This window comes from Electrona antarctica (assembly GCF_951216825.1).
Source record: "Electrona antarctica genome assembly, chromosome: 3".
NCBI lineage: Eukaryota > Metazoa > Chordata > Actinopteri > Myctophiformes > Myctophidae > Electrona > Electrona antarctica.
Window position 1 is genome coordinate 11,834,380 of NC_136808.1, and position 14,681 is coordinate 11,849,060.

Consider the following 14,681-nt stretch of genomic DNA (forward strand, 5'->3'; position numbering starts at 1 on the left):
TCAGGTCAGGCTAAACTTCTCACTTAATTGCCTGAGCTCCGAGCTCAGATCTTTTTTGTTGTTTTTGTTTGATAATATTATTGCAAGATCCTTTTTATGAGGGAAAACTTCCGAACCAGCCTTTAGCCTTTTTTTTTTTTTGCTTTAGATGAACAAAGAGTGTTTGGTTTTGGTTCTGTATAGCTGCCATATCTGCCCGGGACCCCGAGCTCCTATTTTGAAAGAAATCCCAGCGCTCATTGTGTTAATGGCAAGTATTTCCTACTTCACCACTTTTCAACCTATCTTCATATAATAGGTCCTCACTAATAATCATGAAAGAATGGCGCAATTTTTTTCTACTCGGTCTGTGTCTCATAGGAGGGCTGTGGGCAGTTCAGAAACCGTCCTCCAGTGACATCATCGATGGGGAACACAAGCTAATAGAAGCTGCAGGCTTTCTAGTCCTGAAAAGTTGCAATGCGAAAATGGAAGCCATCGTTCTCACGATAATGAAAATCTGCCTAATGATGATGTCACTGGAGGACGGTTTCTAAACTGCCCACAGCCCTCCTATGAGACACAGACTGAGTAGGAAAAAAAGTCATGCCATTTTATCATGATTATTAGTGAGGACCTATTATATGAAGATAGGTTGAAAAGTGGTGAAGTGGTCAAAATTATCTGAACTAACCCTTTTAGGCACCAAAACCTACTGTATATCCATATGTGACATTGGACTGGATTAGTGTATTCCCAAAGGACAAACAGCACATTGGTGTCTTTTCATAGATGGACTGGGACTGGGAAATGTGCCTGTTCCACTGTGTTCACCTCATCTTGCTGTCAGGATCTAGAAGGGTTATCAGAGATAATGTTCTCCCTAAACAGAATGGGTGTGTGTCTGAATCCTAAATGGTTATTAAAGCTTGAGCATTGCTCACAGGGGAGCTTTTTTATCGATCAATTTTGTCTTTCTTCTAATTATACTTATTGTTTAATTCATGTGCAAGCAAGCTAGGAATGTAAGATTAATGGAAGATGCAATTTTATAAATTCGTATTTTGTAATAATTTTGTCAAAAGAAAGACATTCATTTTTCTTCTCGTGCAAACAGCTATACAGTAGTTCCATATTCTGTACTTCAGTGATTTCAGCCCAGGTGTAATAAATTCAGTTGCTGCAGTTCATACAGAGTATTAATGTAGCATATGTGTGCTCATTCGGTGCTCCATCATATCAACCATGAACGTTTGTTTGTTTGTCTGAGAGTTTTGGACTGGACATAATTTGCTGTGGGTTCATCTGACTCTCTGGATGTGTTTTGAGAGGTAGGAAATGTCTGCACTGAATTAACCAGCCATGCTTTATTAAAGATATGAATACAGGCCTCTTGAAAATGTTTTATGATTTAATTGTAAGTGGCAAAGGAAACCTTCATGGTGTAGACCAGCTGACATTACTGTGAACACTTCTCTTGAAGTGAACGAGGCCGGTGGGCCGTTCTTGATGTCAAAATCAGACAAAATCTATTTTGTCATGAAAGTAAAGCTCCCTGAGGATTAGAGCCCATCCGATAATGGATTTGAAGGACCATTTCCAAAATTGATACATTGGAAGATATCTGCACATAATATTTTTTTAGCAAATATGCATCAAATATAACAATAAATACAGTAAGTGTGATAAGACATAACAGTAAATCTGGGTTATTTTGTTTGGTTTATAAAAACAGAAACTGACGATGTGCCTGTGGCTGGTGGCACAGCCAGTTATAGTGCTATAGCATAGCCGATGATGTAGCCGAGGCGGCCAGGAGCCCAACCCGGGACCTATATATATAATTCATATCGTGGCGCATACGTTACCGGTCGGCTAAAGAGAAATGGCCCCATAGGCAAGTAGCAACGCAGCATATACTGTATAGCCACTATAGCCACATGCATGCTTCTTGACGGACAAAGTTCGAATCGTCTCCTGTCATGTGTCACTGCCCTGATCTGCTCTCTCTCTCCCATTGATTTCCTGTCTCTCTACATTCCTGCCAAAGGAAGACAAACTTAGCTACAACTAACCAATCTATTGCTAGATCTTTGCCATTGTGGGAAACATGGGTATATGGGAGGAGGGAGGCCTACATTTAAGCATAGCCTGTCCATTTATTTGGTCTGAATAAAGAACTAAAAGATACAATTAAATTAATACAATCTAAAAAATAATAATAAGAAGAAGAAAGTGTTGGGGTTATTGTTCTTTCACTGAACAGCAAAAAGCAAATGTTACTCTACACCGCCATCTGCTCAGCTGTGATGTGCTATTGTACCTGCTTGAAAGCATTTTTAAACAATGGAGTCGGACACACTTTGCTGAACAAACGGGGGCAGCAGTAGGTGGGTGTGTGGCTGTGTTACTGCACCCCCTTAGATAACCGCAGCACCTCTTAACACATTTCTGTAAAGTTGTTGTATGACTGAGACACAAAATGTGCATAGTTCAACTTCTGGCTCAAATAAGTGAGAACAATCACTTCAAAACGATCAAGCGTAGTTCTGGTACTGTACACTGTGGCTGAGTCTTCGTTGAACTGTTGCTCATGCCACGCTGTTTATAGCATAACAAAAAAAGTTTTTCTTCCTTTTGTGGAACAGAGCTGGAATTGAGTGGAGAGAGAGAAGGGGTGGAAAGGGGCAAACCAAAAAACATGTGACTGATGGATGCTTCACCACATCATTTGTGTTAGCAGCACGTCAAACCCCCTAGTGTGAGCATAGTGTCCTATAATTCTAGAAAATATCAACCCAATAATAATATAACATTACAAGTTGGTGTGTGTGTGTGTGTGTGTGTGTGTGTGTGTGTGTGTGTGTGTGTGTGTGTGTGTGTGTGTGTGTGTGTGTGTGTGTGTGTGTGTGTGTCCGTGTCCGTGTCCGTGTGCGTGTGCGTGCGCGCGCGCGCGTGCTTCATCCATGGAACAGATGGTAGTATGGCAACTGCAATGATTCCTACTTGAAAGAGGAACACCATATGTGAAAGATTTGCAGTATCTATGGTCCCATTCACATAGTTTAATGAAAACATGAAAAATGTCACATTTGAGTGCGGCTGAACAAGTATGAGCCTTCGCACGCACGCACGCACGCACACGCGGGCGCGCACACACACGCACACACACACGCATGCACGCACCACAGCCAAGTTTAAATCGGATTTCTCGCTCAAGGGCACCTTTATGGTACATTTATGACATAAATATCTCATTAATTATTCCACTACCTGGAACTTTCGTAGCTGCACTGGTAAATAGTCATAAACTAATGCATTCTTCCAGCATGGTCTGGCGCTGGCAAGCATGACTTAGTTTGGCAGAAAGGTTCCCCACTCTGTGATTCATCAAATCACCATCTGTGCTTTTGGACTGAAGAAGTAGCCTAATTGCAAATTGATTTCTGTATTTTGCAGTACACTAGAATATTCTATATTCATGATTTCCATTCATCAAGTGAGATGAGCCCCCACGCACACACCTTCACCGCGAGACCTTGAATTATTGAAGAGTCATGAGATCCATGAATTAAAAAGGGGATGGGGGGGGCACTGTTTAATGCACTGACTCATTCTTTAAGATGGTTTCAACGCACCAATTTAGGAGCATTTATAGCATGTAACCTTCATTGAGTAACATATTAAATCCTTAAATGCTTTGTTTATTGAACTTGTCAAAAAATGTAATAACAGTAAAAGAACAATGAACACAGTCCATTTTATTCGCTTGAAAAACAAACATTTCAATCTAGAAGTGAGTGAGTGTGTGTGTGTGTGTGTGTGTGTGTGTGTGTGTGTGTGTGTGTGTGTGTGCGTGTGCGTGTGCGTGTGCGTGCGCACTACTCACTCTCTCTCTCTCTCTCTCTCTCTCTCTAGGGATGGTCCAGATGCATCCAGCCCTCAGTTAGGGGCTTTCAGTGGTAACACAGCATTGGAATCAGCCTACAGCAGCAGCCCTATGGTCCTGATCCGCTTTCATTCAGACTTCTCAACTGGAGGCTTCTTCATTCTCAATTTCCATGGTACAGACACAGTGACACACACGCTCATCATGCATGTTACATGCATGCAGTCACACATAATGTACTGTACTCACTCTCTTTTTTATTTTTTGGCGTGGCTCTGTAAGAGCTAAGCCTCCCAGTGTGCGTGCGTGCGTGCGTGCGTGCGTGCGCATGTTTGTCTAAGAAGAAACCGCGCCTAACTAAATTTGAGGTTTTTCATTATTATTAATATTATTTTTCATAAATCAATGCTATTGAACACCCTTTATGTCCGTGTGTTGGTTAATTCAATATTGAACCTTTCAACTCAGCTGGATGTTTTTACATTCCCTGAATTATTTTCATGTGAGCCCGTTTAATTTCAGAGTTTGTAGTTCATTCCATTCACACCTAGTTCTCTCTCTCTCTCTCTCTGTTTCACGAGACACTCACAGAGCAAAGCAGACTCGTTATATTAAATGTAATAAAAGTCCATTGTAAAAGAGAGAAAACATCAGCCGCACTCAAACTCTAATCATTATAATAATAATAATAATAATATCTAGGATTTATATAGCGCTTTTCCAAGTAGGCCTACTCAAAGACGCTTTACATATGTGGGGCCCGGGGGAGAGACCAAAACAAAATAACTATTAGAAAAAGGTAAGAGAAGAAATTAAAAGCAATACAACACTAAAAGTGACGAGTTAAAATCAAAGTCAACTCGGGAAGGCTATTTTGAAGGTTTTGAAGGTAGGCATCTCCGATGCATTTGGTTGAGTGCATTCCAAACTCTCTGCAGGTATCTTAGAGGTTAATGCAAAAGCTTTTGGGCGTCATGCCTGAAGAAGGTCAAATTTTGATTGTGAGCAGTGACGTTCTGGGCCTCTAGTTCAGCCTGGGAAATGGAGTTGGATAGGCCCGTTGGCCACACGCCGGAAAGAAAATTGCCCTCCAGCAACGCAGACCCAAATACTAACCCGTGAACGGTGACAGTGATTTGGCCTCAAATTCATCCTGAGAAAGGCCTGCAGCCGAATTATATAGGCCTACAGTATATACAAAATGTAAAAAGATATATACAGGTATATCTTTTTTTGTCTTGTTTGTTTTTTTCCTAAAATGGCCGGCCTTGTTCAACCTGGACTGGCCTGGCCATTCGGGAGTTGTCCCATATTTCCCAATGGTCAGTAAGTCCCTGATTGTGTGGCTGCACCTGACATACAGTAGCACCTGTCGAAATGTACTTGGATGTGCATGCATTATCTTTTGGGTAGCCAGCAGAACTGCTGGCCGGTATCCTCCATACATAACAGTTTTCATCAGCCCTCGCCTCTGGAATAGTCCCGGAAATCTTGGGCTTGAACCATCTGTGGGTGTCCATTTTGGTTCACTAATCGATCGCCAGCACGAGCAATAACACTCTGGAATGTCCCCCAACGCTTCACGGTTCAGCAGTGATGCCAAGACCAGTTCGGGGGAAGTTGCTGCATGCAGGTGGATTTATGACCTTTGGATTATTTGACAATTCATTGGTCATGGACATGATGATGTCATTGTGATGTTGCATGATGATGATGATGATGATGTCATTATGTAGAATAGGCTGGCCATCTTGGCCAAAACATATTAGTTGTAATGTGTAATTTTACAGCTTGACTCCTAGGATGTGAGCCATATAGAAGAGGGGTTGTTTGTGTCTATGTGGGAATATGTTTCCACATATTGCATAATAATCTCAGATCCGCCATGTAATCGACACTATAACCATTAACCACACAAACACACAGACTTTTTTTTTCTTTTTGAGTGGTGCAAACCACTCCAACAACTGGCTTTGTACCCGTGTACCCGTGTTTGTTCGTACCAAAAAAACGAGCATGGTTGCTATGGTTAGCAACCAAAAAAACGAGCATGGTTGCTATGGTTAGTATGTGACGTCACTGGTTCTAATGTACAGTAACTATAACAATAAATGTGTAGTTGCACCACTCAGTTCACACGGGTGTGATTTTTTTTAGATATGTGTTGGGCTTTTCTGCCTTTATTTGGATTGTGTAGTAGAAAGAGACAGAAAACAGGTAGATAGAGAGGGGAGTGACACGCAGGAAAGGCTGTCGGCCTTCAGAATCGAACCCGCGACTCAATGTCAGACTGCATTAGAGCCTAATGGTATGCGCCTTAAGTTAACCACTAGGCCATGGTGCCCCGAATATGAGGACATTAAGAAACAGATCGGCAGATGCTTATATATTCAGACACGTAGCCATAAGCATAGAAATGTAAATCCATACAAAGACACATGGCAATTGTTCCAGTATCAGTATTGGGCATACAAAATCTATTTTCAGGGCCATTGAATCCATAAACTCAACAGTAATGGTACGAGAAACACTGCTAGACACAGAGACGGGGGCTATACAATAGGAATTTAAACAATGGAAGGAGTGGGGGAGGGGGGCTCCTGATCGAAATGTCGATGTTATGAATTAAAGATTTCCCAGGGGAGGTCTTCCAAACTCTATTTCCTTTTCTTTAGCCTTGTAAAGAAGACTCATATAATCAGTGTCTGCAAAAGGCTGTAGCTCCAAAAAGGGCTTTTTTGGGAGATTGAGGGAAAATGTATTTGTGTGTATGCATATAATGTAATTATACAGACAGACAGACAGACAGACAGACAGACAGACAGACAGACACTGTAGATGGATAGATAGATAGATAGATAGATAGATAGATAGATAGATAGATAGATAGATACTGTAGATGGATAGATGGATAAATGGATAGATATATTATTATTATTATTATTGTTGTTGTTGTTGTAGGTCGCAGATAACTGACATCTTGCGTTTTTGTCACATAACCCACAATTCCCTTCACTCGGTCATGAAGTCGCAATTCCAGTCACACAGCCCAGGCAAGGCCCCAGGTCGTTGTGACATCACGTGACATCAGCCCCCTGGTCACCCCAGGCAAGCCCCCAGGTCGTTGTGACATCACGTGACATCAGCCCCCTGGTCACCCCAGGCAAGCCCCCAGGTCGTTGTGACATCACGTGACATCAGCCCCCTGGTCACCCCAGGCAAGCCCCCAGGTCGTTGTGACATCACGTGACATCAGCCCCCTGGTCACCCCAGGCAAGCCCCCAGGTCGTTGTGACATCACGTGACATCAGCCCCCTGGTCACCCCAGGCAAGCCCCCAGGTCGTTGTGACATCACGTGACATCAGCCCCCTGGTCACCCCAGGCAAGCCCCCAGGTCGCAAATTAGAGCCCGCTGCAGTGGTGTCCGACCCCAACATACCCGGGATGCAGACATTTCTAACTCAACGATATCCGGTTTGTAAAGCCAGATATCACTTAGGACATTTGGGTTGTAAGGCCAAATATCCTGTCTCGTCCGGAAGGCAATGGAGTCTTGTGAGGAGCATATAGCAAATACTGCTAGCTCCCTAAACCTCTTCGGATTCTTCTCTACTGCATTGTGGGTTTGAGCTGGAAGGCCATTTTTGATGTCAATCAAGTCACCTTAATACAAGTTGCAGATGTCTTTTTATTTTATTTTTTTTACATTTAAATCATATATTTTTATATGTCATGTGTACCTGCAGAGCCTTTGTGATATATACTGGTAGATCACAATCTACCTTTTGGGCACCCCTGTAGTAGTAGTAGTAGTAGTATAAGTATAGTATCTATAATGCTATCCCTTTGCTATCCCAATTTTCATTCCTATACAGACTATTTTTGTATTTATGTTTTATTCTACCCCCTGTATTCCTCTGTCCTTTTTCACAAATTGCACCCTCATCATACATTTTCGAGCAAGTGACATACACTTACAAATCCAATAGTGGTTTGATTGATCTTTATGTACACAATTGTGCAGTTAGCTGTGCATCATGGGTGGACCTATGGGAGAACGCATGTCAAGCAGCTCAACTCCTAGAGAAATACAGCGTCCAATTAAACACAACCTGACATCTCTAAGCAACAAATCAGCACTTCAGCGAGCGAGGACCGAGGGGCATTCCCATTCTCAAGTTGAACTTGATCAATTGCCCCGTCCTCTCGTCTAATCAAGGACAAGGACGCAAGTGAGGGATGCGAGGATAGAACAAGCCCCCAGGACCTTTTTTCTTTTATTTATTGAAGCAAACCTGAACTAGTGGCGAAATCTGGTATTGCAATAAAGGACCCTAGTGCGACTGCTTTATTGACACCAAATTATATACTCTATTGAATAAAAAAGTGCCACTTCTTACCCCTTATCCCAAAACTTTACTATTCGTTACTATTTTGAAAAACATTTTAAAATAGTTCAAATAGCCGATCTACAAGCTCACAACGTGTTTTAAAATGTTTTTCAAGATGGTAAAATATGGCAAATAAGTTTAGGGATAAAGGGTAACGTGCGCCCAAGATAGGGCCAAATGTCTGGGGGAGCATGCACTGGGTGAGCAACTTTCAAGATAGGGCCATATGAGTGGTGCAACCACTCCCTTACAGAGCTACTGTATGTGTGTGGGTGCCTGCCTGGCTGGGTGGGTATGAGCACGAAAATAGCATGGTTGTTTTTCACCACCTGTACGCAACCTAACACACACACAAACACACACGCACATATTAACTGTTTATATATGATGATTTCAGGTGTGCCAGTACAGTTACAGTACAGTAGAGGGTACAGTAGAGGGACCCCACACGGTAACTCTCTCATTTCTCTACCGTTTCGGACGTGGGGCGGCTCGCCGGAATCGGGCCGGCACCCTGGCCGTGGTCCTGTGGGTCTGGAACTTCCGAGGACCCCCACACGGAGTTGCACCACTCACTTCACACAAGTGTGATTTTTGATACAGAGACCGTCATGGCGGCAAGACTAACTGTTCAGGAGAGGAGATAACAGAAGTGAACCTTTCAAGCCTGTTTTCTCAGCTTGCCGTTTTCTGCAAGACATTACTCTATAAGCCATATCTCCAAAACTGGTGGGTAAAACTGAACAACCAATATGTCAATTTGAAGCTATGATTCCCTGCTTTTGACATGAAAAAAAAGAAGAAAAAAAGCCTTGGTCAGAAACTGTCACAATGTCTGGGGGAGCATGCACTGGGTGAGCAACTTTCATTGAAAGGAATATGTGGGGGCGGGGGCGCCCGCCACTAGTACTATTTTAACTCCCAGACCCTGAGATTTTAACTCCCAGACCCTGAGATAGAAGAATGAGAATTGGATTTTATTTTTATGCTAATTACTTTCAATTAAACGTCGTTGCTCAAGTGTAAAATGGACATCGTTAAGTCATAGGAGGGGGGGACCGCAATGTTTCAGTCTGCCAATGTTTCAGTCCTGTCTGCTTACAAGACCATGTGTTGCGAAGGCTTTCACTTAGAGTTCCATATATGGGATAATCAAGGTATCTGGCTTTACAACCCATATACCTTGAATGGCTTGTATTACCTTGGGTACGAGTCTTCTAGATGAGACAGAATAACTGGCTAATGGCTAAGCAACTCGTAGAGCATTGAAGTAGAGGTTTCCACATCTCGGTTAAGTTCGTATCGAACACCACTGTAGCGGGTCCTAACGAAATAATCAGCACTGGTTCGAGCTATTTTACACCATGGACCCTAAAAAAAAAGTAACGCAGTGCCCCATATGTAGTTTAAGCCAATATTCGTATTCTCGCTCAGTACTGGCAGTGGAGACACATTGATCACAAAGAACTTGCACTCTACTCAGTCCATGCCGATGACTAAATTCACATGTGTGCAAAACGTACAGTGACAAATACCCTAAATGTACAGTGACAAATACCCTAAATGTACAGTGACAATTACCCTAAATGTAGAGTGACAAATACCCTACATGTACAGTGACAAATACCCTAAATGTACAGTGACAAATACCCTACATGTACAGTGACAAATACCCTAAATGTACAGTGACAAATACCCTAAATGTACAGTGACAAATACCCTAACAACTACTAAAGTAGGCTGACCTTTTTATTGTCCTCACTGGGTAGTCTGGTGGAGCTATATACAGTAAGCTGCTGCCATATAACATTCGATCATACAGTATCATATGAAAATATATCTGTTATGGTGCGTGTCAAAGTAGAACCCAAATGCAGGCAACACAGGCAGAGTACTTTGCAAGAGTTTATTAAAGACAAAACTTAAGGGGAAGCCTTACATACTGAAGCAGGCAGGACAAAAACCATATTATCCATAGGCAGGTCAAAAGGTAAACAAAGGAGTAAGTCGTATCAAAGTCCAAAAAGCAAGCAGAAGATCAAACCTGAGGAACACTGGGGCAAGATCTACTGAAAAGCAGGAGTCCGGAAAACACACCAACGTTAGGTTATACTCTAGCAAGGAATGAGCAGAAAGAGTCCAGTCTTATAGGTGGAGGCTTGATAGGGGAAGTGGGCACAGGTGAGTAGTGAGAAGGGAACAGTTGGGCTGATGAGGCAGTTGGAGACAGGTGTGTGTAGGGGGCTGTAGAAGCAATGGGAGGGGGGAGTGGCCGAAGTGGAAAGATGGACAGGCAGGGAGCCAGACCATAACAGTACCCTCCCCTCAAGGGGCGGATTCCAGACGTCCCACGACCCTGACCAGGAACGAGCAGGGTGGGTGGAGGGGGTCTGGAGGAGGGAGACTGTATCATGGCACCAGAGCAACGGGATCTGTGAACCTTAACCTCAGGCGGACGGCCTGGAGGGTGGACCAGGACTGAGCAGGAGACATCTGGTGGGCGGCCTGGGGGTAGAGACGAGACAGAGGAGGCACAGTCTGGAGGGCGGCCGGGAGGCGAAGACGAGAGGGCGGCGGAGTCATCTGGAGGACGGCCAGGAGGCCGAGATGAGACAGCAGAGGCACCATCCAGAGGATGGCCGGGGGCTCGGAATGAGGCAGCAGGAGCGTCATCTGGAGGATGGCCGTGGGGCCGAGATGAAGCAGGGATGTCATCAGGAGGACGGCCTAATGGCCGAGACGAAGCAGGGACGTCATCAGGAGGACGGCTCGGAGACCCCCGGAGACCCCAAGACTGCACAGGAGAGGCGTCTGGAGGATGACCAGACTGCGCCACCCAGGAGGCCGGCGAAGTCTGCAGGACCGCCCAGGATAAAGATCCTTGGACCAACGTCGCTGCACACTCTGGAGGCGACGCCAGGAGCGCTGCAGCTGGAGGCGACGCCACAGGTGGTGCAGCTGGTTCTACTGGGAACACCACAGGGGATGCTGCCGGCTCTGGACACAAGGCTGCAGACAGAGTTCTGGGCAGCCTGGGCACTGGGGCGCTGAATTGCGAAGCCTCAGTGGAAGCAAGCTGGAGGTCCTCAGAGAGCTGCAGCGGCGATACTTCGAAGGAGAGCTGCAGCGGCGATACTTCGGAGGAGAGCGGCGAGGCCTCAGAGGAGAGGTGCAGCGGTGAGACCTTGGAGGTGAGCTGCAGCGGCGAAGCCTCGGAGGTGAGCTGCAGCGGCGAAGCCTCGGAGGAGAGCTGCAGCGGCGAAGCCTCGGAGGAGGAGAGCTGCAGCGGCGAAACCTCGGAGGAGAGCTGCAGCGGCGAAGCCTCGGAGGAGAGCTGCAGCGGCGAAGCCTCGGAGGAGAGCTGCAGCGGCGAAGCCTCGGAGGAGAGCTGCAGCGGCGAAGCCTCGGAGGAGGAGAGCTGCAGCGGCGAAACCTTGGAGAGCTGCAGCGGCGAAACCTCGGAGGAGAGCTGCAGCGTAGAAACCTCGGAGGAGAGCTGCAGCGTAGAAACCTCGGAGGGGAGCTGCAGCGGCGAAGCCTCGGAGGAGAGCTGCAGCGGCGAAGCCTCGGAGGAGAGCTGCAGCGGCGAAGCCTCGGAGGAGGAGAGCTGCAGCGGCGAAGCCTCGGAGGAGGAGAGCTGCAGCGGCGAAGCCTCGGAGGAGGAGAGCTGCAGCGGCGAAGCCTCGGAGGAGAGCTGCAGCGTAGAATCCTCAGAAGAGGAGAGCTGCAGCGTAGAATCCTCAGAAGAGGAGAGCTGCAGCGTAGAATCCACAGAAGAGGAGAGCTGCAGCGTAGAATCCACAGAAGAGGAGAGCTGCAGCGTATAATCCACAGAAGAGAGCTGCAGCGTATAATCCACAGAAGAGAGCTGCAGCGTAGAATCCACAGAAGAGAGCTGCAGCGTAGAATCCACAGAGGAGAGCTGCAGCGTATAATCCTCAGCGGAGAGCTGCCGCGGTGAGACCTCAGAGGAGGAGAGCTGCAGTGGTGAGACCTCGGAGGAGAGCTGCAGAGGCGAAGCCTCGGAGGAGGAGAGCTGCAGCGGCGAAACCTCGGAGGAGAGCTGCAGCGGCGAAGCCTCGGAGGAGGAGAGCTGCAGCGGCGAAACCTTGGAGAGCTGCAGCGGCGAAACCTCGGAGGAGAGCTGCAGCGTAGAAACCTCGGAGGAGAGCTGCAGCGTAGAAACCTCGGAGGAGAGCTGCAGCGTAGAAACCTCGGAGGAGAGCTGCAGCGGCGAAGCCTCGGAGGAGAGCTGCAGCGTAGAAACCTCGGAGGAGAGCTGCAGCGGCGAAGCCTCGGAGGAGAGCTGCAGCGTAGAAACCTCGGAGGAGAGCTGCAGCGTAGAAACCTCGGAGGAGAGCTGCAGCGTAGAAACCTCGGAGGAGAGCTGCAGCGTAGAAACCTCGGAGGAGAGCTGCAGCGGCGAAACCTCGGAGGTGAGCTGCCGTGTAGAAGCCTCGGAGGTGACCTGCAGTGGAGAAGCCTCGGAGGTGAGCTGCAGTGGAGAAGCCTCGGAGGTGAGCTGCAGTGGAGAAGCCTCGGAGGTGAGCTGCAGTGGAGAAGCCTCGGAGGTGACCTGCAGTGGAGAAGCCTCGGAGGTGAGCTGCAGTGGAGAAGCCTCGGAGGTGACCTGCAGTGGAGAAGCCTCGGAGGTGAGCTGCAGTGGAGAAGCCTCGGAGGTGAGCTGCAGTGGAGAAGCCTCGGAGGTGAGCTGTAGTGGAGATGCCTCGGAGGTGACCTGCAGTGGAGAAGCCTCGGAGGTGAGCTGCAGTGGAGACTCCTATAATAATAATAATAATGAATTGCATTTTTATAGCGCTTTTCCAAGTGCTCAAAGCGCTTTACAATGGTTCATTCATTCATACATTGGGAGGTGAAGCGGCGAACCATCGACGCCAGCGTCCTCACTTCCCTGGTGGTATAGGGAGCCATGGCGACCACACCTTCTCCTGGCATGCCCACGGTTGGTGGCCAGGCGAACCAGGGGGACACCTCCTCGCTTGTTGAAACTACGGGGACCCCCCCTGCCAGGCGGGTGCCATAAAATGGATTGAGGCAGGCAATAGCTGGAGATGGAGGATGGGTGCTAGCAGGCTGGTTGCTAGTCAATTGGGGGCTAGCAGGCCTGGGCTCCCGATGAACAGAAACAGGGTGAGTACGTAGCTGCTTAGGGGGCTCATGACAGGCAGGCTGAAGGGCCACAAAACCAAGCCTAAGTGACTGCTGAGCTGGCAGGGAACCAACACGAACAGAACTAGACTGCATAAAGTCTCTGAGCCTTCCTTTGACAATATCCAGGTGGGGAACAAAATGACTCACCCATGGCCTTTCACTGAACCACTGCTGCTGTGTTGAAAGCTCTAATTTAAACTTTGCATAATGGTCGGGTGTAGAAGACATGAGGTGAGCAACCACCCGATCAAACTCTGCCACTTTCCTCTGAAAAAGCTGTCGCTCTGCTGGGTTCATCCTGGCGAGAGTATACTGTTATGGTGCGTGTCAAAGTAGAACCCAAATGCAGGCAACACAGGCAGAGTACTTTGCAAGAGTTTATTAAAGACAAAACTTAAGGGGAAGCCTTACATACTGAAGCAGGCAGGACAAAAACCATATTATCCATAGGCAGGTCAAAAGGTAAACAAAGGAGTAAGTCGTATCAAAGTCCAAAAAGCAAGCAGAAGATCAAACCTGAGGAACACTGGGGCAAGATCTACTGAAAAGCAGGAGTCCGGAAAACACACCAACGTTAGGTTATACTCTAGCAAGGAATGAGCAGAAAGAGTCCAGTCTTATAGGTGGAGGCTTGATAGGGGAAGTGGGCACAGGTGAGTAGTGAGAAGGGAACAGTTGGGCTGATGAGGCAGTTGGAGACAGGTGTGTGTAGGGGGCTGTAGAAGCAATGGGAGGGGGGAGTGGCCGAAGTGGAAAGATGGACAGGCAGGGAGCCAGACCATAACAATATCACCTTAGCACTGGCGTGGCTGCCTCTGAAAAACTGCTACTGTATGTCTATGTTCCTTTGTTCTTTTATTCAGTAGAGAGCAGATACAGGCACAGCAGAGGGCTGAGGTAGAGTCCGTCTGTTTTAGAAATCAATGTTTCTACCGGCCAGGGTCGTGTTATTTTCCCCGTCCTTAACAAGGCCTTGGTGGGTGAAACATCAATGTTATGAATTAAATATTTGCTGTAGAAGTCTGATTTCCTTCCATTATTCCAAACTCCCATTTGAGAAAACATTGTAGGGTTAGAGACTGCTTCAGACAGACACTTGTCCTCCATCAAAAAATGCACCCCAAAGACGGATTGTTTTTCAAATAGAAGTAGAAATGTAATGGGCAGAAATGTGGACACTGAGGAGTCTGGGTCAATACATTATTGGCCTAGGTTTTTTGATGTAGGGGAGAGCCGCCACGGTTGTAAC

At 46.7% G+C, this 14,681-nt stretch overlaps 1 protein-coding gene across 1 annotated transcript in view; it reads left to right on the plus strand.

The window, feature by feature from the left end:
- Nucleotides 1–14,681, plus strand: part of LOC306919635 (CUB and sushi domain-containing protein 1-like) — a gene marked incomplete at its 5' end in the record, with an annotated part of 687,041 nt that overhangs the window by 564,336 nt on the left and 108,024 nt on the right. The window contains 1 exon segment of the mRNA XM_079496199.1: nt 3,898–4,043. Within this exon segment, the coding sequence (XP_079352325.1) occupies nt 3,898–4,043 (146 nt within the window).